The 25651-nt window shown below is 41.7% G+C and overlaps 1 protein-coding gene across 4 annotated transcripts in view; it reads left to right on the top strand.

The window, feature by feature from the left end:
* The first annotated feature begins 420 nt into the window (after positions 1–420).
* LOC139409159 (CUGBP Elav-like family member 5) overlaps positions 421–25651 on the top strand; it is a 251431-nt gene continuing 226200 nt past the window's right edge. For all 4 annotated transcript variants that reach the window (XM_071153936.1, XM_071153935.1, XM_071153934.1 and 1 more), the window contains exon 1: positions 421–778. In XM_071153936.1, coding sequence (XP_071010037.1) covers positions 421–778 — 358 coding nt within the window. The remainder of the gene's footprint in view (positions 779–25651) is intronic.

Genomic DNA, 25651 nt, shown 5'->3' with positions numbered 1-25651 from the left:
ATGGGGTACTTCAGAGGGGGATGTTCATGCAGGAACAGATGTAATGCTTGAAGGGTGTTCATGAAGGAACCAATGGGATGTTCGGGGGCGTTCCTGTAGATTCAGGAATGGCCACATGCAGGAACGCCCCCAATTGCGCGCTGCAGTTGCACGCTATAGGCAAGTGTTGGAAAATGCAAAGAATTTGCACTCCGATGTTTCACTACCATACTGACATCTGCGGGTGTCGCTCGAGAGCGGCGAATATGGCTTTCGCTCGGTGGTTATCGCCCCTATCAACCCCCCTCTCTTCTGTACTATGTGTGTGCGAGTTTGTTGTGTTTCGGATAGAAAGTGAGCCTGGTTTCCAGCTGAGTGCTTGCTCTCTCTCTCTCTCTCTGTGTGTGTTGTCATTATTATCCAGTCTGCTCCCAGCTCAGAATGGCCAGATTCACTCAGACTGAAACAAGAAGGCAGCAGCAACCACAGCAGCCCCATCCCGCTCACACCAGCCTGGTTTTCACTGGACCTGGGGCAACACCGATCCAACAACCACTACTACTTATCCCTCACCAGCACCAGTACTCTCAGATCACATTTCCTAAACCCATGAACGGGTCAGAATCCATTTCAATTCATCCGGAGAGCGGCAACATGAAAGACCAAGATGCCATAAAGCTGTTTATCGGGCAGATACCGCGGAACCTAGAGGAAAAAGACCTGAAACCTCTGTTTGAACAGTTTGGGAAAATCCACGAACTGACTGTTCTGAAGGACCGATACACCGGCATGCACAAAGGTAACGTGTGCCCCCCTTCCCCAAAGCAAACGGCATATTGCGAGGCCTAATACAGCTGTATGATTAGAATATTTTGTACAAATGTCTGTCGCATGGGTGGCGTCTTTTGCATTACGCACCTAATGTTTTATGCATGTTTGACTAACTCAATGTTTAGCTCACTAAATGATTGTTCAGAATTGTAGTCAGAATGAATGCATCATATATGCATGACAAAATACAATTTAATAATCGTTACAAATACTCGTGGTCTCATGTTCCCAAATATTCTAACGTGGCAATGAATGGGCATGCACATAGGGAGATTTCATAGTTCTTTTGGTCTCACGCTGATTCATAGCCTATTGTTTTTACGCATACTTATCCTAATTATTTGAATGTTTTCAGATTTCTAACGATGTGGGCCTAATATTTCACGAAATGTATTCAATTTAATTGTATTTTCATAACTCTCTCTCAGAACTGGGCCAGAGGCGCTTAAAAGGGATGCCTTTTTAAAGTATCCCCCCAGCCCGTCCCATCTTTTACGATCCCAACACAACCAAATCAATTCGGTGCCAAAATGTTACAAAACATGGACGGAAGGACTGTCACAAGATGACAGACCTCGATACCGCACGAGCAGTGGTGATGCTGCTAGTGTGAAGCTAAGTAGGGTTCGTGATAGTGGATATAAATTCGCGCACCAACAAAAAGAGAATGTTAAGATTCGAGATTTTCCATTGCAGTCGGGGAAAGTCGTCGACGCCATTTAACTTTACAATGGTGGTGGTCTATTAGGCTGTGATAGTGAAAGACGTTGCACTATTCATCATCGTCAGTGTTAGGGCATCATCTTCATGGAAACTGTAGCCACCAATAAACGAAAGATTCTGTTACGGTATTATTATATTCACACTTTGATGGGCAAGTGATAATTTAGCCTAAGCTGTTTTCCATAAAAAATCTATTGGTCATGATATGTCCAACGTGTAATTAATTCTTAGCCTAGATCAATAGCCTACTTTCTACATCAATAGCCTACGTCCATGGATTTAGTGTAAAACCAAAATGCACACTTCCCCACTGTCAGCCAGACACCAAGATCCAAAACCACTCATTATAATGCTATATTTTAAATAGGCTAGCCTATTGTTGTGTCTACAAAAAAATCAATAACACAATGCTACATCAATTGTGATTCATTATCAAATAAGGCTAAAATAAGATGTAATTCCATCCAGGTAAATTCAAATTTGCACCATGGTAGTTGATAGTGATAAATGACATTTCGATCAATGGGAATCAGGCCCCGTAGCTGTCTATGGTCCTGACGGCCCAAACACTTTAAGCAGGAAAGGATATAGCAGAATTGCTTGCTTTGTGACCAAATGACAGTCAGAGATATCCCTGTTTAGGAGATACAAGTCTATGTGATGTTAATCAAAAAACAAGAGAGGTGAGAAGTGCGGGGGGCTGCTTTAATCGACATCCACGTCATCGGCACCCAGGGAACAGTGGGTTAACTTCCCTGCTCAGGGGCAGAACAACATATTTTTACCTTGTCAGATGGGTGTACAACAATCAACCCAAACCCATGTTTTACATTATCCACAGGTGAGATAAGGCTGGTCAAATTGTAATCACATTTGTAATTTCTTATGTCCAACAGTATTTGCTGTTAAGTGAAGAGTGAAGAGCCACTCCTAGAATATGTCCCTTCCAATGTCTTTCTGTTAATGAGGTGAAATAATAGCCAGTAATCATTCAGCTCATGCTCTGCTTAATGTCTGTCTCACCTGTGGTTGGTGATCAAAAGTCAGAGGTCAATAGTTTGAGAGGACCCTACGTCCGCACTTAAATATGGCCATCATTCCAATGTGAGTGGTGTGTGTGTGAGCTAGCGTCTCTGTGTGTGTGCACTTGTGCTTATAATAAAAGTATTAGTTGTGTGTAAGGAGTAAACCGTTATTGTACTGCATTGCATAATGACTGCAGTACTTGGTACTCGACAAATTGTTGTGTGATAATTGAAGTCGGCCCTGAATGGTGGCGTGCGTATGGAAGATATGAGCACAATTTCTCAGTGTGTCAGAAAGATGATTCAATGATGAATCGACATAACTTGTAATGTCAACAGCTAGTCTGTAGTTTACAATGTACAGGCTCTTTCTCTTCCGTTTAGATATTTTGTCAACATTTACATCATACTTTTCTTCAGCTTTAGCTACTGTAAATTAAAACACGTTTTTGAAAATGTTGTGTAAGAGCTTTTATTCACACTACTGTGGGTTTTTGCATTTGGGCTGACATACCCTGGTTATCGTTATACCTTTGTTATTTTATTGTAAGGAAGTCTCATAGGCATTTTACCTTAAACTAACGCGTGACTAAATATTACTAAAGGTAAAACATTGCTTCCTAAATTAATACATGTAAATTGATAGATTTGATTTTTGATTAAAAAAAAAAGTTAGATAACACCAAGGATTACTCTTGTTAGTGAACATATACTGCCTCAAACATGACAAGCACCATCTTATGCTTTATGTGCTAATTATATCAAGCTTAATTACCTATCTCAACAACTAATTTGATAGATCAGATGGCGCGTTCTCCAAACATTAATAAATATGATTAGTACTCAGATTCAAGGAAACAATTTCAGATGTCAGTCCCAAAATATTAATATCAAAGTCAATTTCTATTCATGAATATAAATAGCCAGGATTTAGTTGAATGAATGTATTTGAAATGTAATCCTGTCCACACAATTTCCAGTAAGAAATCATCCCAGTACTATTCCTCTGCACTTCACTGGTTATTCTATTGTCAATGCTTTATAAACCTAAAAGGATTATGAATGTCATCTAATAGTAGAATTATTCCTCAAAATTACAGACAGACACACAGACACACACACACACGCACACACTTTCCCGAGCAAAATTGTGTTCTTTGAACCAAAAAGGTCCTTACATATACTGAGTAGTTGTTGTTCTGTGTCATATTCAGTCATTTTGATTGTCATTATATACATTGTCTATTGTGTTCTCCTCCCTTCCCTCCCTTTGACGGATTCTTCTGGTAATCCATCAGGGAAAACAAGGAATTAGTTTGTAAAGCGTGATAATAATGTGTGGCCATAATAACTTGACTCGAGAGGATTAGCAAATGTGCATTGTCTGAAGCTTCAGCCTCTTGGGTGATCAGCTGCTCGTCTCCCTAAACAGTGGCTGCCTTTGCCAATTAAAAATGCAGTCTAGTCTCCCTCTTCAAATGATTAATTCTGCCTGCACTGTCGATGGCCTGCCAATTATTGTCGCCCAATTGGTATTTCCTGATGTTGGATTTATCACTCAGTGAAAACTTCTCCCGTTGGTTTTAATTAGGCTCCACTCACACAACAGGCTTTCTGTTTTATATTTGTTGTTTTTCTCTGTGCGAAGGCTACCTGAAGGTTGCAATTGTATTTTTCTTGGTTTACGTATGCTGACAGCTTTATGATTGGCAGACTCGCACATGAAAATCCCTCAAAGCCATTTTTGAATGTATTTCTCTGTGTGTTTTTCTGAGGATTGTATAGGAGTGACCATTTTAGCAAGTCCACCTTTGAATACAGATACAGATTTCTGGGGGGGTTGTAAAATTTCCTCGACCAGCAATTAAAGAATTGGTAATGAATAGCTGTGAAGACCGGAACACATACACACAAACACACTTGATGAGAGGAGGAGGATGGGTGATGGCAGGAGTGATTCAACACACTGGACAGGCAATACAAACACGGGTGCCCCCATCTGCCTTCCGTTGCAGCCGAGTATCAATATTAAGCTAGTGTTGGGGGATCATTGTGTTAATGTATTTATAAATGGACCAGAGATATTGCCGTAGACCCCAGCCAGGCAGAAGCACATTAAATCATAGGAATAATCTAATGAAATATTTATTCACGTTGTATTTTTTTCTACCCCTCTGTGATGGATGGGCTCCACAGTTGGGGTAGTAGCTCAGCAATAAGGGAGAGATGGAGAGTGGCAGATTCAAGCTGTACGCTTCTGTAAGAGCACATAGACCCACCAAATCAAATGGTATTAAAAAGAGACAAGACCAGTATCCCCAAGGACCTTATGTAACAGTACCAGTGTTGACTAAAGTAATCTAGTAATCTCCAGTTTCCAAAACCTCTCATATTTGATTTCAAGGGATGCTCCTCCATATTGAAGCTGTTAATATGGAAAGAACTAAGGATCACAGCGCCGCACCGCGGTATGACAGGATCCCCTCTGGGAAAACAGATGGGAGCAAATTTACTTACATACCATAAACTGAGTTGTATGTACCATCCCAGCAAACCGGGAACATTCACAGAACATTAGCTAAGATTCCCATTAAGTTCGTGTTAGATAAAACCTAACATTAGGATGATAATAGGGTTGGGCTGTATCTAGAAGTTCATACCGTTTCTGTACCATACTAGGGTATACAATATTACCAGAGGTGCACACAAGGGGGCGCTATAAAAAATAATATGTATATATATATATAACCCTCATTCCAGGGTTTTTCTTTATTTTTACTATTTTCTACATTGTAGAATAATAGTGAAGACAAACACTATGAAATAACACATGGAATCATGTAGTAACCAAAAAAAGTGTTAAACAAATCAAAATATATTTTATATTTGAGATTCTTCAAAGTAGCCACCCTTTGCCTTGATGGCAGCTTTGTACACTCTTTGCATTCTCTCAACCAGCTTCACCTGGAATGCTTTTCCAACAGTCTTGAAGGAGTTCCCACATATGTTGGCTGCTTTTCCTGGTACTAGTCAAAGTTTGGACACACCTACTCATTCCAGGGTTTTTCTTAATTTTTACGTTTATATTTTTGTTCAGTATAATTTATTTGACACATCTTAGATTATCTATAGTTATACTTAACTTATAAGCAGTGGCGTAGCCCGCAGCCCCCGTCTTTTTTTGGAAATACCCTGGTATGCGGTATATCACCCAGGCCTAAATGATAGCATCCCAAAAACATTCAAAGAATATTTTTGGAACATTTTCTCAAAACACAAAATCTGTCCAATCGTGCTCATGATTATACAATGTTTGTATAAAATGTTTTCCCGATGTTGCAATAACGTTCCCAGAACACATTGTCTGTTCTTTAAAGGTTCCCAGAATGTTTCATTAGGCTGTGGGAACAGTCTGGTGGAAACATTGCGGGGACATCACAAAATATATGTTCCCAAAACACAAACTGTCCAGTTGTGCAGATGAGTACAGTATACAACATTTCTTTTAGGCAGAGGTGGGTAGAGTACTGAAAATCTGTACTTAAGTAAAAGTACTGTTACTTGTAATTTACTCAAGTAAAAGTAGCCCTTTTAAGAAACTACTCATGCAAGAGTTGAAAAGTGTTCGGTCCGAAAATAACTTAAGTACTAGTTACAAATTTAGTTTGTGTTACGCCCTGACCTTAGAGGATCCTTTAAATTCTCTATTTGGTAGGTCAGGGTTTGACTAGGTTGGGAAATCTGTTTATATTTCTTTGTTGGCCGGGTATGGTTCCCAATCAGAGGCAGCTGTCTATCGTTGTCTCTGATTGGGGATCATACTTAGGCAGCCCTTTTTCCCCCACCTTCTGTTGTGGGATCTTGTCTTTGTGTGTTGCATGGTTTGTACTCCTAGCGTTACGCTCGTTGAGTTGTTTGTTTTTGGTGGAACATTTCAAATGAAAGAAAAGGAACGCCTACCACGCTGCACCTTGGTCTTCCTTTAACCACAGACGTTATAGTTTGGTCATTTTACACCTTATGGTAAATTGTGAGAACAACAGCTTAGTGCAATTGATTTGACATTGATTTATTATTTAAGCATGCCAGCACCATCTTGCAGATGTCCTGCAGCACAGGTCTGTTGTACAGTTTCTATTACGTTCTTATTCAAAGTTGACTTAATATCTATCAATGGGCTCAGTTTCATAAACGGTACCCGAAACATCGGAGGGATTTCACAATTTCAACAGCGTTAATGAAAATACATTTCACAATATAATTAAGTACATGTGATGGTGAATGCATACTAAAAAGATTTACATCAAGTGTGATGTTTAATTTTATACTTGGAATGAAATACCAAGGAGGATCTGTCAAACATCAATCAATATTGAAATGTTACTATCAATCATGTTACCAGTATGCAAATCAGATTTCAGCATGGAATTAAACATTAAGGTATTCAGGTAAGAATCACATAAGCAATAAATAATCAAACAGTGCAGATATCAATTGCCATAGTCAACTCAATCATATTTTTCCTGCCAAGGCACAATTTACCCTCCGTCCTCCTTCTCTTCCGATCCTCTCCTTCTCAACACCCTCGGTTGTGCTGCTACAAGCTATAAATAAAAAATAAACACATAAAAATATATATATTTCTAGGAGCTAGAAAAAGTATTAGTCAGCCACCAATTATTTAGTCAGCCACCAATTGTGCAAGTTCTCCCACTTAAAAAGATGAGAGGCCTGTAATTTTCATCATAGGTACACTTCAACTATGACAGACAAAATTAGGGAAAAAAATACAGAAAATGACATTGTAGGATTTTTTATGAATTTATTTGCAAATTATGGTGGAAAATAAGTATTTGGTCACCTACAAACAGACCTGTAACTTCCTCTTTATGAGGCTCCTCTGTCCTCCACTCGTTACCTGTATTAATGACACCTGTTTGAACTTGTTATGAGTATAAAAGACACCTGTCCACAACCTCGAACAATCACACTCCAAACTCCACTATGGCCAAGACCAAAGAGCTGTCAAAGGACACCAGAAACAAAATTGTAGACCTGCACCAGGTTGGGAAGACTGAATCTGCAATAGGTAAGCAGCTTGGTTTGAAGAAATCAACTGTGGGAGCAATTATTAGGAAATGGAAGACATACAAGACTACTGATAATCTCCCTCGATCTGGGGCTCCACGCAAGATCTCACCCCGTAGGGTGAAAATGATCACAAGAACGGTGAGCAAAAATCCCAGAACCACATGGGGGGACCTAGTGAATGACCTGCAGAGAGCTGGGACCAAAGTAACAAAGCCTACCATCAGTAACACACTTCGCCGCCAGGGACTCAAATCTTGCAGTGCCAGACGTGTCCCCCTGCTTAAGCCAGTACATGTCCAGGCCCGTTTGAAGTTTTCTAGAGAGCATTTGGATGATCCAGAAGAAGATTGGGACTTCTTAACTTTTTGGTAAAAACTCAACTCGTCGTGTTTGGAGGACAAAGAATGCTGAGTTGCATCCAAAGAACACCATACCTACTGTGAAGCATGGGAGTGGAAACATCATGCTTTGGGGCTGTTTTTCTGCAAAGGGACCAGGACGACTGATCAGTGTAAAGGAAAGAATGAATGGGGCCATGTATCGTGAGATCGAGTGAAAACCTCCTTCCATCAGCAAGGGCATTGAAGATGAAACGTGGCTGGGTCTTTCAGCATGACAATGATCCCAAACACACCGCCCGGGCAACGAAGGAGTGGCTTCGTAAGAAACATTAAGGTCCTGGAGTGGCCTAGCCAGTCTCCAGATCTCAACCCCATAGGAAATCTTTGGAGGGAGTTGAAAGTCCGTGTTGCCCCGCAACAGCCCCAAAACATCACTGCTCTAGAGGAGATCTGCATGGAGGAATGGGCCAAAATACCAGCAACAGTGTGTGAAAACCTTGTGAAGACTTACAGAAAACGTTTGACCTCTGTCATTGCCAAAAAAGGGTATATAACAAAGTATTGAAATAAACTTTTGTTATTGACCAAATACTTATTTTCCACCATAATTTAAAAATAAATTCATTAAAAATTCTACAATGTGATTTTCTGGATTTTCTTTTCTCATTTTGTCTGTCATAGTTGAAGTGTACCTATGATAAATTACAGGCCTCTCTCATCTTTTTAAGTGGGAGAACTTGCACAATTGGTGGCTGACTAAATACTTTTTTTGCCCCACTGTATATGGCACAGAAACCTACTGTTTCACTATACATGTATGTGCTTATAGGCCTTGTCATAAAAACAGGAACACACACACACACACACATACATAAACACATACACACATACACACACACTGCAATGGAGTGGGAGGATTATGTGCTGGGCTGACCGGTTGATCTAGCTAATGTTCGTTTAGCCAGCTTATCTAGTGGCAACCTAATGTGATACCTAGTTAGCTATTTCCACACACATCTGATTAGTCTGTTCTGTCTCTTTATGCCATTTTCAAGTCTTGCCATAGATTTTCAAGCCGATTTATGTTAAAACTGTAGCTAGGCCACTCAGGAAAATTCAAAGTCGTCTTCTGTCGCCTTGTGTTTTAGATTATTGTCCTGCTGAAAAGTGAATTTGTCTCCCAGTGTCTGTCGGAAAGCAGACTGAACAAGGTTTTCTTCTAGGATTTTGCCTGTGCTTAGCTCTATTCTGTTTCTTTTATCCCCCCCAAAAAACTACATAATACTTGCCGATGACAAGCAAACAAATAACATGATGCAGCCACCACCATGCTTGAAGATATGAAGAGTGGTACTCAGTGATGTGTTGTACTTGCCTAAAACATGACGCTTTGTATTCAGGACATGAAGTTCATTTCTTTGCCACATTTTTGGCAGTTTTACTTTAGTGCCTTATGGCAAACATGATGCATGTTTAGGAATATTTTTCCTCCTTCTTTTCACTCTGTCATTTAGGTTAGTGTTGCAGAGTAACTACAATGTTGTTGATCCATCCTCAGTTTTCTCTCATCACAGCCATTAAACTCTGTAACTGTTTTAAAATCACCATTGGCCTCATGGTGAAATCCCTGAGCGGTTTTCTTCCTCTCCGGCAACTGAGTTAAGAAGGATGCCTGTATCATTGTAGTGACTGGGTGTATTTATACCACATCCAAAGTGTAATTAATAACTTCACCATGCTCAAAAGGATATTCAATGTCTGCTTTTCTTTTGTAGTCTACCAATAGACACCCTTCTTTGCGAGGCATTGGAAAACATCCCTGATCTTTGTGGTTGAATCTGTGTTTGGAATTCACGGCTTGACTGAGGGACCTTACAGATAATTGAATGTGTGGGGGTACAGAGATGAGGTAGTCATTCAAAAATCATGTTAAACACTATTATTGCACACAGTGAGACCATGCAACTTATTATGTGAGTGGTTAAGCAAATGTTGCCATAACAAAGGGGTTGAATGCTTATTGACTCAAGACATTTTAGCTTTTCATTTTTTATTAATGTAATTCCACTTTGACATTATGGGGTATTGTGTGTAGGCCAGTGACGGAAAAATCAATTTAATCCATTTTAAATTCAGGCTGTAACACAATAAAAGGTGGAAATGTCAATGGGTGTGAATACTTTCTGAAGGCACTGTATGTTCCCAAAACTTTTAAAACATACCCAAAATATAATTCCTACTTTGAGACGCTTGATACGGTCCCCCTTGTTGTATTTTTCATGATCTGAAAAGCAAAGTAATCCTAGATCAGCACTCAGTCTTGGATACCTTGTAAATATGGGTCCAGATGTACGCAGCATATACAGTGCCTTCAGAAAGATTTCACACCCCTTTACTTTTCCCAAATGTTTTTGTTACAGCCTGAATTTATAATGTATGCAATTTTGATTGTGTGTCACTGATTTACCCACACAATACCCCACAATGTGGAATTTAGTTTGTAGAACATTTTAGAAATTAATAAAACATTAAAAGCTGAAATATCTTGAGTCAATAAGTATTCTACCCCTTTGTTATGGCAAGCCTAAATAAGTTCAGGAGTAACAATGTGCTTAACAAATCGCATAATAAGTTGCATGGACTCGTTCCGTGTTAAATAATAGTCGTTTACATGATTTGTGATATGACTACCCCACCTCTATACCCCACACATAACTCTGTAAGGTCCCTCAATCGAGGAGTGCATTTCAAGCAAAGATTCAAACAAAAAGACCATCAATGTTTTTCAGTGTCTCGCAAAGAAGGGCACCGATTGGTAGACGATGAACACCTCTTTGAGCATGGTGAAGTTATTATTTAGGCTTTGGATTGGATAGTGTATCATATATCCAGTCACGACAAAGATACAGGTGTCCTTCTACCACAGTTGCCGGAGAGGAAGGAAATTGCTAAAGTATTTCACCACGAGGCCAATGGTGATTTTAAAACAGTTACAGAATTGACAGATTGAAGGGTTGTGATATGGGTTGTGATATGAGAACTGAGGATGGATAAACAACATTGTAGATACTCCACAATACTGTGTGAATACTTATGTAAATGAGATATTTCTGTATTTCATTTTCAATACATTTGCAAACATGTCTAAAAACATGTTTTTTCTCTTTGTCATTATAAGGTATTGTGTGTAGATGGGTGGAAAAAAAGAATATTCAATACATTTTGAATTCAGGCTTTAACACAACAAAATGTGGAATAAATAAATACTTTCTGAAGGCTCTGTAAAGCGGATGGGTGAAGTGATTGTGAATAACCTAGTTACCAGTATGTCCTTGGATTAGTTATGTCTAAGAAGGCCAAAAAGGAAGCATCGAATACCTGATTGACCATACTGCACGGCTATATAGTGAAGAAACAAGCTACAAGGAACTTTTCTGGTGGTGCAGAGGACAGAAGACCTGGCTTGGCAACCAAATATTACAGGTTCAAACCCCACATGTGCATATTTAGTGTAAAAATGATGGTCGGGTGTGTATGATTAAATGTGCTACAAATTAAAATGCTATGTGTCTCTATCACATTCAAATGCAACTTGTCATTAAATCTGGAGAGAAAGATAATTGGTATGTATTCCAATCTGCATTAAGGTGCTGCAATTTTGTATGCTGAGAATGTTGTAGAGATATTAGCTAATACTTAAATATGACATTTTCTAAATGTTCTTGAAATGTTCTGAGGACCTCCAAGACAAGGTAATATGTATATTAGCGTAAACATCAATGGAATATTATGTTAAACCTATAGCAAATATGCTATGAATGTCATAAAATTGACTTATTTTGGAAATTGTGGAACATTGTGCAACGTTGTGGGAATGTTCTAAGCAACCTATGTGAATAATACAAGAATATTAGTGCAACATCCCAGACAACTCCCATAACTTAATGAAATGTTCTGGGAACCTTGAAAGTACTTAGACAATGTGTTCTGTCAACATTCTTACAACATTATAGGAATATCCTGTGCAACCTAACTTAAACATTGTATGAATGTCATCACAACTAAGCATATTTTGTGTTTTGTGAACCTATCTCTTGTAATGTACCCACACTGTTGCCACAACCTAATTAAATGTTCTGGGAACCTTTAAAGAACTCAGAAAGGCTGTTCTGTCAACATTCTTGCAACATCAAAGGAATGTTTTGTGATACTAACATTATCTGAATGTCAGCACAACTGGACAGTTTTAGTGTTTTGGGGACCTATCTCTTGTCATATCCCCACAACCTAATATTCTGGGAACCTTTAAAGAACAGACTAAATGTGTTCTGGGAATTTTTTTGTAACATCAGGTGAATGTTTTTTTTTGCACCCTTAAAGAAACAATGTAGAATCATCCACGCAACTGGACAGTTTTTGTGTTTTGATGATTTCAGTGTTTGTGATTTCTTCACAATGTTCCAACCAGACTGTTCCCACAACCGAATGAAACATCCTGGAAACCTTTAAAGAACAGATTAAAGTCTGGTTGGTCAGTCTGTAATACCTACATGTTTCAAGCAAACCACCATAGTCCTTGTGCCCAAGAACGCCAAGGTAACCTGTCTAAATGACGACCGCCCCGTAGAACCCACATCTGTAGCCATGACATTCTTTGGAAGGCTGGTAATGGCTCACATCAACACCATCATCCCAGAAACCGTGGACCCACTCCAATTCGCATACCGCCCTAACAGATCCACAGATGATGCAATCTCTGTTGCACACTACACTGCCTTTTCCCACCTGGACAAAAGGAACACCTACGTGAGAATGCTATTCATTGACAACAGCTCAGTTCAACACCATAGTGCCCTCTAAGCACGGGCAGTAGGGTAGCCTAATGGTTATAGCGTTGGACTAGTAACCAAAAGGTTGCAAGTTCAAATCCCCGAGCTGACAAGGTACAAATCTGTCATTCTGCCCCTGAACAGACAGTTAACCCACTGTTCCTATGCCGTCATTGAAAATAAGAATTTGTTCTTAACTGACTTGCCTTGTTAAATTAAGGTAAAATACATTTTTAAAAAGCTCATCACTAAGCTACAGACCGTGGGACTGAACACCTCCCTCTGCAACTGGATCTTGGGCTTCCTGCCGGGACTGCCCCTGCTGGTGAGGGTAGTCGACAACACATCCTACACGGGGGCTCCTCAGGGGTGTATGCTCAGTCCCTCCTGTATGCCTTGTTCACCCACAACTGCGTGGGCTCGCACGACTCCAACACCATCATTATGTTTGTCAAAGACACGACTATAGGGAAGAGGTCAGAGACCTGGCAGTGTTGTGCTAGGACAATAACCTCTCCCTCAACGTGGGCAAGACAAAGGAGCTTATCGAGGACTGAACACACCCCTATTTACATCGACAGGACTGTAGCGGACTGGGTCGAGAGCTTCAAGTTCCTCTGTGTCCACATCACTAAGGACCTGTCATGGTCCAAACAAACAAACACAGTTGTGAAGAGGCCACGACAAAGCCTCTTCCCCCTCAGGAGGCTGAAAAGATTTGGCATGGGCCCTCAGATCCTCAAAAGGTTCTACAGCTGCACCATTGAGATCATCTTGACTAGCTGCTTGATATACGTCCAGGACCTCTATACCAGGTGGTGTCAGAGGAAAGCCCCAAAAGACTCCAGCCTCCCAAGTCATAGACTGTTCTCTGCTACCGCACGGCAAGCGGTACTGGAGTCTGGTACCAAAAGGCTCCTGAACAGCGTCTACCCCCAAGCTGTTAGACAGCTGAACAGTTACAATGACCCCTTAATTATTGATTTCTTTATCGTCATTTTTTGGCACTGACTCTTGCACTGGCTCTATGCACACTCACTTAACTCTACCCACTCACTGACACATACTACACTGACACTCCAACACACACACATCACACACACATGCATGTTGACGCCACACACACACACACAGACACACTTTCAGACTGTTTACATACGCTGCTGCTACTTTATTATACTGTATATCCTGATGGCCTAGTCACTTTTATCCCTACCCACATGTAAATACTGTATTACTTCAATTACCTCAGCTACCTTGTACACCTGCACATTGACCTGGTACTGGTACTCCTTGTGTAGAGCTATGGTTTTTATTGTGTTACTATTTCCTTTTTTATTCAGCAAATATGTGTCTTACTTTTGAACTCTGTATTGTTGGGAACGGGCTCGTAAGTAAGCATTCATTGTAAAGTCTACACCTGTTGTATTCGGAGCATGTGACCAATACATTTTGATTTGAAACAGGACAGTTTTTGTGTTTTGCGAACATATCTTTTGTGATTGTTCCCACAATTTCCACTAACCTAATTAACTAATGAACAGATTACATTAGTTCTAGGAATGTTCTTGCAACGTAAGGCGAATGTTTTATACAAACATTGTATAATCATCAGCACGACTGGACGGGTTTTTGTGTTACGAGAACATTTGCCGTAACCTAACGAATGTTCTGGGAACTTTCCCAGAACCAATTTTGGTTTGCTGGGATGGTACACACAGCCATGCAGACATCCTATTGATAGGCTTTTGACAGATTTTAGATCTCGCACAGGTGGAAACGTTTAAAGTTATATTGACAACATTACAGAACTTTAATTCCACAGGAGCCATCGCAATTCGATGCATATGCAGTCATCATGGTTAGAATGGGCTTTAAGCCAAATTAAGAAAAAAAAAGAGAACCAAAAAAACTAAAACAACCTGTTCATATTGAGGTTTGGTCTCACTTCACCTATATCTGGACTAAAACCCAAAGCCCAATTGAATTAAAACACCCCTTTTTGATCCAATGATTTATAAGCAAAAACCATGTTGACGTGAATCTGGGCACCGAGTGAAGGTCACCAGACTAATACAATACCCGAGCTCCGTTCACAACCCTCCCATGTCTGTAGATATTGTAATAAGCAACAGGGTTTCCTCGTAAAAGATGTAGCAGTTCAACTGGCTCTGACAGGACAAGCTGTGGGCCTTGACTTCAGGATGAGCTGTAGTCCTGTAGGTCGTTGTCTCTGCTGTAGGCCCGTGTCCGTTGGGCACACACTTACCGGTGGCAGAGTGAGTGGGAGGGTGGGGACATTCCTGGCATCTTTGACGGCTGTTATTCAGTGACCTTTTTATCAACGTGCTTGCTGCTTTCAGAGGGTGCCTACAGCAGAGACATGGGCACGTCTGTGGGAAAACATGGACTGTCTTTTGAGACGTTGCCTGGTAGCCCTTGTAGCCACAGCTACATGCATATGAAATGAATTGGTTTCCATTAACCTTGGTTGTGGGTGATTTCACAGTTGTGGTTTTATCAGCTGTTGTCTGGACTGGAGGTCATCATCAAGGATGTTTGCGCCATTGAGTCTTGGGTTGGGTGACCTTTCCTGTTTGGTTTTGTTTTACACCCCCTATTCACAGTTGATTTGATTTGGAGATGTGATGTCAAATCAAGGTTTTGGTCACAGTGCCACAGAGTGATGAAGAAAGCTATTGATTATGCTTCGTAAGTTACACATTCGACTTTGGATCCATGTTTTAACTTCACAGAATGTTTTTGACAATGACTCTGCTGATTTTGAGGTAGCCTTCATGCAAATGTTTTGAAAGAGGTGTAGTCTTTGTCATAAATGGTCCTATTTTCATGCATGTTACTTTTATAGCATGCTGTGCAACTTGAATAGTTTGTCAGTAAGTTAAATTAATAATGCATTTCTCTTATTTATTTACCTTTATTTAACCAGGAAATCCCTTTATATTAAAAACTCTATTTCAAGCGAGACCTTGCTAGAGGGGCTTTGAATTAATCAATGCTTTATTGTTGGTTTTGTTTTGCTAAGCATGATAGCAAAGTAAGATGAAAATACATTTCCAAAGTATTTTTCCCGCTTCAAAGTTCAAAGGATTTAGGTCACTAAAATACATGCAGTAAGAACTAGGGAGACAGTTCAAAATGTTTTAGTCTGCCGACTTCTCTCTTTAAAAGGTGTAGATGGTAGGGTGGTAAAAGTACAGCACCTTCTTACCCATGCTCCACTGGGCTAAGTAGGAGGATAGAGGCCTATCTATTTTGTATGGTGCTGAGCTTAAAGGAGTGCCATCTCCTGCAGAGCAGAGTGTACCGTAGAAAGAGGGGAGAGGAGAAAGGAGGAGAGGAGAGATAAAGGCTGTGAGAATGGCGATGGTTCTGTAAGTAATGCTCTCTGTTCTTTTAAAGGTCCAATGCAGCCAATTTTATCTCAATATCAAATCATTTCTAGATACAAATGAAGTACCTTACTGTGATAATTTTTTAAAACCATTTTAATAAAAAATATATAAATAAACTAACTTCTTAGCAAAGAGCAATTTCTCAACCAAGAATTTCAACCAAGAATGTCTGGGAGTGGTTGAGGTGGGAGGGGAAAACTGAAAATGTGCTGTTATTAGCAGAGAGGTTTGGAACTCTCTTTCTTATTGGTCCATTAACTAATTTACTCCATGGTGATGTCACCATGGAAGGCCAAAGCTCCCTCCCACAAAACAGGTTGACATTACAGGCGGCCTTTTCGAAAGGGCTCTTACAATAAATCGGCATTATCATAATGTTCACGATTGTACAGTATTATTCCAACCTCATAGTGTGGAAATATATATAAAACACAGGTAAATCACGTTTTTGACTGCCCTGGGCCTTTAAAGTTGTGTTTGAGCTTGGCCGGCACTGACTCATTTTAGAAGCTGGGAAAATGAAATAACAACGTTGAGGAGATTTGAATGTAATGTTTTGTGATAATCCCTCTCCATTTTGGAACGCTTCAGGAGAAGTCATGTGATAAAGCCTCTTTGGTACAAGCCAGGGAGAATAATAAGATACCTGTTATTTGTCTTTCTCACAGTGTTGTGCCCTTGGAGAACCCGCTATCCCCCTGTTTTAGTAAAAACAATCAGAGATTAGTCAAGCCATCCCATCTTAGAATGGGGCCTTAATGCAGTCGCAGAGACATAATTGTATGTAGGGTGGCCAGTGTCAGCCAGGCAGACGTGACAGAGCGGGATGGGAGGGAGCACAGACACATGTACTGTATGCAGACAGACAGAGAAGTGGACAGAAGACAAGTGACACAAGGGCAGGCACAATAGATGAGTGGAATGAGAAAAATGAGGTGATTGTCAGAGCAGCAGAAACAAATGGTTGCTTCTATCCTAAGGTGTTGTGTTGAGCGTGACAGCTGGGTCTATGGAGTAGTCTTCAGACAGGTTTAAAGCTGTATCTATTGTGGAGGGCCTGGGGACCTAAACAAAGGGATTTAAGGTGTAGGTGCAGAGGCCAAGTTTAGCAGATGTATAACATAAAATCACCCCTGAGCTGCTGATTCAAGACAAACCCACCAGTAATACCAGACATGTTACTGCTCATCATACTGCTATTACTACTTATACTATTGCTTAGTGTTGCACTGTATACCGAAACGTCTGTACTTTTTCGATACTAGAACATGAAAACAGGTCGGTGCTAGAATTTGTGTTATGTTTTGGTAATTCTGTCAAATGTGTCTCACGGATCAAGTCTGTCTATTAGCACAGCCAATTTCCCAAACGGAGCCACTGTGCCTGCTCCCCATACTCATTGCTAGCCTGCGCTGGGAGTCTGGACTGCATCATGTTTAGCTCCCCACTCATGCTGCACAGAAGTTCACACACTTGAATAATGTGACACGACATTTTTAATGTTGAAACTATTAATTACTGTTTGCAAAACAATGTCCATACAGGCTAGAATATCTTTACAATGCAAGAAGATACCGGTATCTTCTATCTTTGTAGGCTGACTTTCCTTGCTAGCTTACAGCTGAAACGAACATCAATTCACTACCCTAGTACTTTGTGATAATATGCAAACCGTAACGCAAAATATGCTGATTTCAAAGCTGATTGCCACCAAAAAACTTTATCCATTGACTTAAAGAGATTCTCTGTTAGTTTTGTATACTTTTTAGCCAGTAGTTCTGAAAGTAGCAGTCACAAGCCAAAAGTGGTCCCCAAAAATTGCTAAGTCACTTATGTGCAGATAGGTGCACCATGTAATTTCTCGCTCTCTCTCGCTGCTGTGTCCACTAAGCCGTTGGGCCCGCCCTGCAATCTCATTAAATAATGCTGGGCAGGCCTTTTGCTAGCTGTCACTCAAATGCGAGGGGCTGAAGCTCATTGGCTAGAACTCAAATTGCTAGGGTGCTGTCCCACTTGGAGGGAAATGTAGGGTAAAATGGCATGGCTCAGCTTCAAGAAAACAGTCGCTTTCAAACTTGGGATTTTGTGTTTAATTGAGGTAAAAGGGTAATTCTGCTCATAGATTATGCATGTATGGACTACACATCAAGCCCAAAGCGGATACGTTCTTAGTTGCCAAAGGTACTGGAGCATGTCTACCCCAAGTCTCTCCCTCAGCCAAAGATGTATTGCCTCAGCGAACTGAGGGCTCCAACAGGCCGCAACCCTCTTGGCTCTGAATGACGTCATTACTGGTTAAAGAGACAGCGCACTCTTTTATAAAAGAAGCGACTTTTATGCAAATGTTGTTGATCGGTACAATAAAATAAGTGCCACATTGAAGGGAACGAGATTGTTTTGTCTTCTGTAGCCCCATGAAATCAGCCAAAACAAGCCCAATGCCTCCTACTGAATATGCATTCACCTGTATTGTGATTGGGCTAGGGTACATTTTGATTTACCCAGTTTATCAGTTGAGATTTACCATTCAAGTAAATTATTACCATTATGTTGTTATGTACAGTAGTTAGATTGGTGAAAACAAAGTCAAATTAATTGTTTGATTGGTTAATTAAATTTCCTGGTTGCTAATTTCAGTGTGTATGACAAAACAAGCAATGCATAGTGTATTAAATCATTGTACCATCTAAACCACTGTGAAATATATTTTCAATAACCAAATATATAGTATTTTCAGCTGTTTGAAGCTGGTGTACAAAACCAGATGTAAAAGACGGGAAGCATAGAAATAGAACACCGATTTATCGCTTCTTAGACTTGCTTTCAATGAGTGAAAGATCTATAACGCACATTTCTATGTGAATTTGGTCAGGTGGCCCAAAAAGTTATATATTGCTGCTTTAATGCATAGCATACTGTACATGGCTGTCGCTGAAAAATTCTGACACTTAAAATGTAATGATATTGCACTCAAAAGATGCCCAATGATTGAAGACAGCAGTAGCTGAGTTTCTGTCTGGATCAAGTGCCATTCTGTGACTTTGCCTAATATGTGCTATGTTTTTACCTACTACTAGTCCTAGAGGCAGTTAGTACTATTTATACAACTCCTAATATAAATATTCTACCATGGCTATAACTGGTAATACTGCTACTGCTGCTACTACTACTACCACTACCACTACTTCCACTACACTGCCTATTTACCACTTATGTAAATGTGTAAATGTAATATATTTCTGTAATACTGCTATTACGAACATATGTCCTGGATAACTAATTACAAATCAACAGTGAAACAATGAAAACACCCATTATGATGGAAAATGTCTGAATATATTTGGTCCGTGAGGGACGTGTGGAGATGCACGCTGTTCAGCATGATTATAAATAGAAATCTGTGGTATTTCCGAAAATAGGTTAAGCTGCCATCGCTGTGCTGCTGGCATGACATCACTGATTGCCTGCCAGCCTCCCCCTAAAGACTGCTCCCATACCGGGGAGAGGGTAGGGAGATGGAGGGAGGTGAGGGAGGGAGAAAAGCAGCTGTAGCCCACTGTGGGGGGGGTTCTCTATTCCTCACCTCCAGCTTTGTTCTCACTTCCTCATCTCTCCATCCTATGGAGGAGTGGTAACGCTCTAATCGCTCCACTGCCAGATAGAGAGGTCTTCTGGAACAGCATGTTGCCAATGGCTTGGTGCTACAGTATAGTGTATTGGAGATGCCTCACAGGAATGTTGGAATTAGGGTAACAGAAGGTGCAGATGTACAGTATGTACAGTAAAGTGGCTTCATGCCATGTAGGAATAATAATTGGTTTTAAAGGGCTTAGATTAATTAAGGACCCATGACTTTGTCACTGCAATTCTGGTGATGTACGTCTTATAGTAATTTACAAAATGGCAGCTTTCCCATCTTTGACTACTCATAGTGATAACGGCGCCTTAATAATAAAAAAAATGACTAGATTAATAACAGATGATTTATCCTATCTACAGTATATTGGCAGCTTTTTGGCTCCACAACCTTGAGAGTTTATAGCACTTTAACTGACGAGCTAAGAAGGTTCTCTCTCTTTCACCGTGCCAGTGGTCGGCTTTAAAGGACGAGACATTTTTGGAAGCGTACCGCTGGCCACCGCCGTTACCAGGAAATACATCAATACAATTAACACGGTGGCACCTGCTCATTTGCAAGACCACCTGTGTTAATGATTATTATCATTCCAGCCCAGTAGTCAGAGGAAGAAAATGCTCAGGGAGAGAGGAAAAAAATCTGTAATATTTGGCATGTTGCACGTAATTTAAAATCTGTGTGTATATGAGGAATCTGCTTTGTGCCTCAAAGCACATAATCGCTAGTCGAAAAGACAGGAGCGTGCAGCAAGGTTTACTCGTTAGTCTATTTAGTAAGGAATCTGGAAAGGTGCAATTCATGTTTTCTCCAAATGCCGCATGAATGGTCGCTGAGAAATTAAGTGCAGTGTAGTGGGCGAAGAGAGGGGGGCGTCTTTCTTCTCATCCCTCTCTTTATCGCCAGCCTTGGAGCTTTGAAGCTTCATCTTTAAAGACACCTTTGCCAATTTGTCAAATCAAAGGACCTCGAAAACGGATCTGTCTCTCAGACCAAGTCAGTTTGGAACTGCCTATCTTTGACTAATGTGAATTTACTCTGATCAATTGATCTGACTCGAGGTTCAAATCGCTTTTTGAAAACAAGACAGTAATAGTGTGGGTATCACATCAAAAATGCCAATGTGGCTAACTAATATATATTTTCCTTTTTGTTTCTATCCTATAGTATTTTTCAGGCGTAGTATTGCCTATGCAGTGTTTATGGTCAGGGCATGTTCATGTTTTTCCCAGGGCCTGTTATAGAATATGAAGAGGAAGAGATGCAGTTTTCTGACCTTGATGGGGCTCACAGAAAACTTCTTATTGATTCCCCTGTAAATCCCTTAGCTGTGGGCTAAGGGGGGACTTGGCAGGTAAACTCCCATTGCCCTCCATCTGATGAGGAGTCTAAGCCATGTTCCTCTCTCAGTCAGTCCACCCACGCCTGACGTGGCCTGTGAACGGACACAGTATTTACTGCACCGTGAAACCCCATCCATTAATGGTGTCAATTAGCTTCTTCATCAGGGATGCAGGCCACTGGATGTATTTATAATGCTGGCCTGGCACAGGCTTAAAGCAGGCTGAGATCATTCATTTAGTCAGTCCACACAGGAAAGCTACATCCACTGTGGGTGCCAAGTTCCCACCACAGGATTGGCCCTATAGGACTTTACAGTAGTATTGTTTTTAAGTCACTGCCCAAGAGAACCTTCAACCTTACAAACCAAATACTGAATTACCTACTGTGGTTGAGTATGTGTGAATTTGTCAAGGCCTATTTTCTCAGCCCATTTTTCCCCCCAACGGATTTGTACTCTATTGATTCCTCTTTCAGAAGAAATGATTCAGTTTGACAGTGTTCCTCATCCTCATTATGCACGCCGCCACCCAGCCGAGAGGCCGAGACCCTTACTGTACACACCAGCCAGGTCACCCGTGGTACAAGTCCGTATTCAACGTCCATCCATGTCTGAGGACGTCGGGAGATGGAATGGAAACCATAGTGAGCGCTGCTACCTTCAAGTCGGTTTTAGTTTTACTAGGGCGTTGTGGACGGGGATGAAGGATGGGCGTAAGCATCTGCCACTGATTCCAAAGGTTGCAAGTTTGACTCAAGCAATGTTTTATGGCTATCCCAAACCGTAACGCTTACCTTAACCATTTGGAGTCAATGCCTAACCTTAAGAATTCTGAGTTAATACCTAAACTTAAACCTTTTGCAACAACTTTGAAATATGACATTCGAGAAACATGGATGAATGGTCTAATTCTGACATGAGACTGTGAGAGCTAGTTGGTACAAACACAAGTCCTCTACTGTACGCACACAACTGTGTTGGTCCACACAGACCTGTAGTGTGTCCTTCAGGATGTATTTCCTGCTCAGGGGCCGTAGTGTATGATGATTGAGCACAGCAACAAATCAATGGCCTCGGTCTCTTTCACCAGGGGTTACAGAAGCTACCAGGGTCCGTTACCAGTGTTGACACCAGGCCCTCTTACATTTGAGTAATTTAGCAGGCACTCTTATCCAGAGCGACTTACTGCAGCCGTTACTGTTAAGGCACATTGTCTCGGGGATTCGAGCCAGCAACCTTTCGGCTACAGGCCCAATGCTCTTAACTGCTAGGATACCTTCTGCTCCCTGACTAGCGTAAAGGATCTCAACAGTCTTGAGTGTTCTTCCGCTCCTTGTCTCACCCCACCTTCATTTGTAGTGACTTGAGGATGCAGGTGAAAGCAATATGTTGCCTGCCAAATTGGACTTTTCCTTCACCTATCGAGGTCTTTCATATTAGAGCAGATGGAAGATAAAGAGACAAGGAGAGGAAGTGTCTTGAGACTATTGAAATTACAGTACAGGAGGGTGCAGTGCTGGAGGATGGAGGCCTAGCCGCATGCGGCTCCCTTTAACGTGCCTGACTTAATTAAGGTTTACAGGTTACGCTAGAGTACTGCTTATATTACAGCACTCATTACAAGGTAATTAGGCTGGGGCAGGGAAAATATTGTTGTCGGAACAATGAGTGAAAGCTCTTTGGAAAGTACCCCCACCTTTTCCCTTTGTTCTCCTCGAGCAGTGGCTTGGTGGTTGGCTGTGTGCGTGCAGATCTGGGATCAGGGATTTGGGGGGTGAGGGAGGGATTAGAGCAGTAAGGACTGCTCTGAGACTAGCCCTGATTACCCCTCATAGTCAATCTACGCCACAGAGCTCCGCCACGCCTGCCACTGATTCAGGTAATAATCACATTGTATCAGTGCTGATGATGTGCACTTTGGGCTCCGGGCCCTCAGAAAGCCCTTCCAGCAGTAAATGAAGTAAGCAAGTAATCTACCCTCGGCGATGACATTTCCCACAGAGTGCAAATGAAGTGTGAGGGAGCGGGCAGACAGCGACTAAAGACCTGAGCCAGGGCTGGCTCTGTTTCTGCTACATTCACACTTTTGGTGGAGTAAATGCCAAGGAGAGGGGAAGTTCACACCTTTTCATTACACTGGGGCAGGGTCCTCTGGGGCACAGAGAGGGAATAGAAAGATGGAGTGAGAGACGCTGTGGTGCCTATGTGTACATTGGGCTGTGTGTGTGTGTGCGTTGGTGTGTGTGTGTGTGTCTGCGTCTGTGTGTGACAGTAGGGACTGAATGTAGTAGGCTCTTAGAATAAGTGCTGATTCTGGAAGAGTAGGAGGAGAGTAAGAGGAGGGGGGGACGGTGATGGGTTTATCAGTAGGACCTCTACACTTAGCAGGAATTACCTACACTTCACAGATTAGGGCCAAAGGTGCTGGATCAGACACACGTTCCCTTTTGCACTAGTAATGGAGGGCCTTGTCGGCAGGAAATAACCCTGCAAATGGCTACTGTCAGAGAGAGGAGGGAAGAGGGGAGAGGAGAGGAGAGGAGAGGAGAGGAGGGGAGAGGAGAGGAGGGGAGGGGAGAGGAGGGGAGGGGAGGGGAAGGGAAGGGAGGGGAGGGGAGGGGAGGGGAGGGGAGGGGAGGGGAGGGGAGGGGAGGGGAGAGGAGAGGAGAGGAGAGGAGAGGGGAGGAGAGGTCTCTTTAATTACAAACCATCTCAACACAGTGGAGCTGGGGAGAGAAAGACAGTCACCCCAATGCCCCCATATGTCCCTCTAGCCTGATCAGCACTGCAGCCTCTCTGTAGCCTCTCTGTAGCTACCTCAGCTGATGTAGTGGAGCCACACGTCAGACAGAAGTATATGGGAGCAGATGAGGAGGAGGAGTAAGAGGAAGAGGAGATTCTCCACTAGAAATCAACGTGTGAGATAAGGGCTGTTTTAGATTGGTATCAAATGATGCCTCGGTAGGATCATATTTTCCACATTGTGCCTTCCCTTCACTGCGTCAGCAACACCACCAGCCTCTCTCTCTGGGTCACATCGCTGTTTGTCGCGTTTCAAACCATTTCATCAGGCTCCGACGTCCGCACTTGGTATGCAATGCAACGTGGCTATTTGTACATGTTTGGATTCCAATTAGGAAGTTGTTCGAGCTTTCGCCCGTGGCCAGAGGATTCTTATTAAGGCTTACATTAAAGAACATAGAAGCACATTTAAATGGAGTTCATGTTCCCCTTTGTTTGTTGGCATTATGGTTGTTATTAATTTATTCTCAATGCCGTATGTGTTACACATTAACGAATAAATCCAATTTGGGCAGTGTTTGTGATTGTAATATGCAAACGAGGCCCTGCTCAGTGAGAGATAGGGATGGCACTTGTCAAATAAACCAACAACATAATTCCTATAGAATAACAACAGCAACACGGCCCCATTTAGTACCATGGTCTCCTCAGTGAGACCGGGATGATGTTATGTGGGGAAGAAAGCATCATAATAGAGTGATCTGCTTGGTAGCCATTGGAAATCATTAGGTTAGGGCCGGTGGGGACCAGGGGTGGGGTGTGAAGAGAGATGCACCATGACTCCAGGCAGTCAGCCACTTAAGACTGAGGTGGTCACCTCTGACAGACTCCATCACTGTCCATCCATAACATACATACAGACCCAGAGAGCAGGGACTAGCAGGCCTGCTGTGCTGCGAGACGGTTGGGCTGTATAGGGCCGTAGGGCATAGGGATGTAACACGGCCTGGCCAATCAATGGATCAATGCCTGACAAAACACCCCCTCTTTTTGTGTAGCACTGTAGCAGAGGTTACTATAATGCACTGACCTGGCTCTGAGAAAAGAATAGCTGGGGGAAGAATGCTGGGGTCATTGAAAGTCTATGTAGCTTTGCTCAAGGGAAAATATAGATGCATAAGCAAGCAACACAGCCAGGCTACAGGGTGCGAGATGTTGAATGAGAGGGTGAATTTATGGACGGATGAAGGTGATGTGATATGCCACATCGGGAATGATAGGAATATTGTCTCTTTAAAGACACCATCATCACCACCCACTATGTTTCCCGTTGAAATATGATCCGAAATGTGATGGTTTCTAGTAAACTCTCTCTAAAATGGCAGAAATATGATAGATAGTGTGTGGTAACGCACATGAACAACACTACCAAATCTATATATGCAGACATGAACTTCATTAATATAACACTACCAAATGTATTTATTCAGACAGTCAGGGGTAAATGATTGGATCAATACCTCTCTGGGGTCTCTCTCTCTTTCTCTTTAATCTCTCTCTCTCTCTCTCTCTCTCTCTCTCCTCATCTACCTCATTTCTCTGGGCTGTCTGCCAGCAGGAGGAGCTCTTTATTTGGCAGACAGTGGGCGAGAGTGACAGTGTGTGTGTATGTGTGGTAGTCACCTGGTGTTCTTGTGG

Source organism: Oncorhynchus clarkii, chromosome 5 (genome assembly GCF_045791955.1).
Source record: "Oncorhynchus clarkii lewisi isolate Uvic-CL-2024 chromosome 5, UVic_Ocla_1.0, whole genome shotgun sequence".
NCBI lineage: Eukaryota > Metazoa > Chordata > Actinopteri > Salmoniformes > Salmonidae > Oncorhynchus > Oncorhynchus clarkii.
This window is presented reverse-complemented; position numbering and strand designations above follow the sequence as displayed.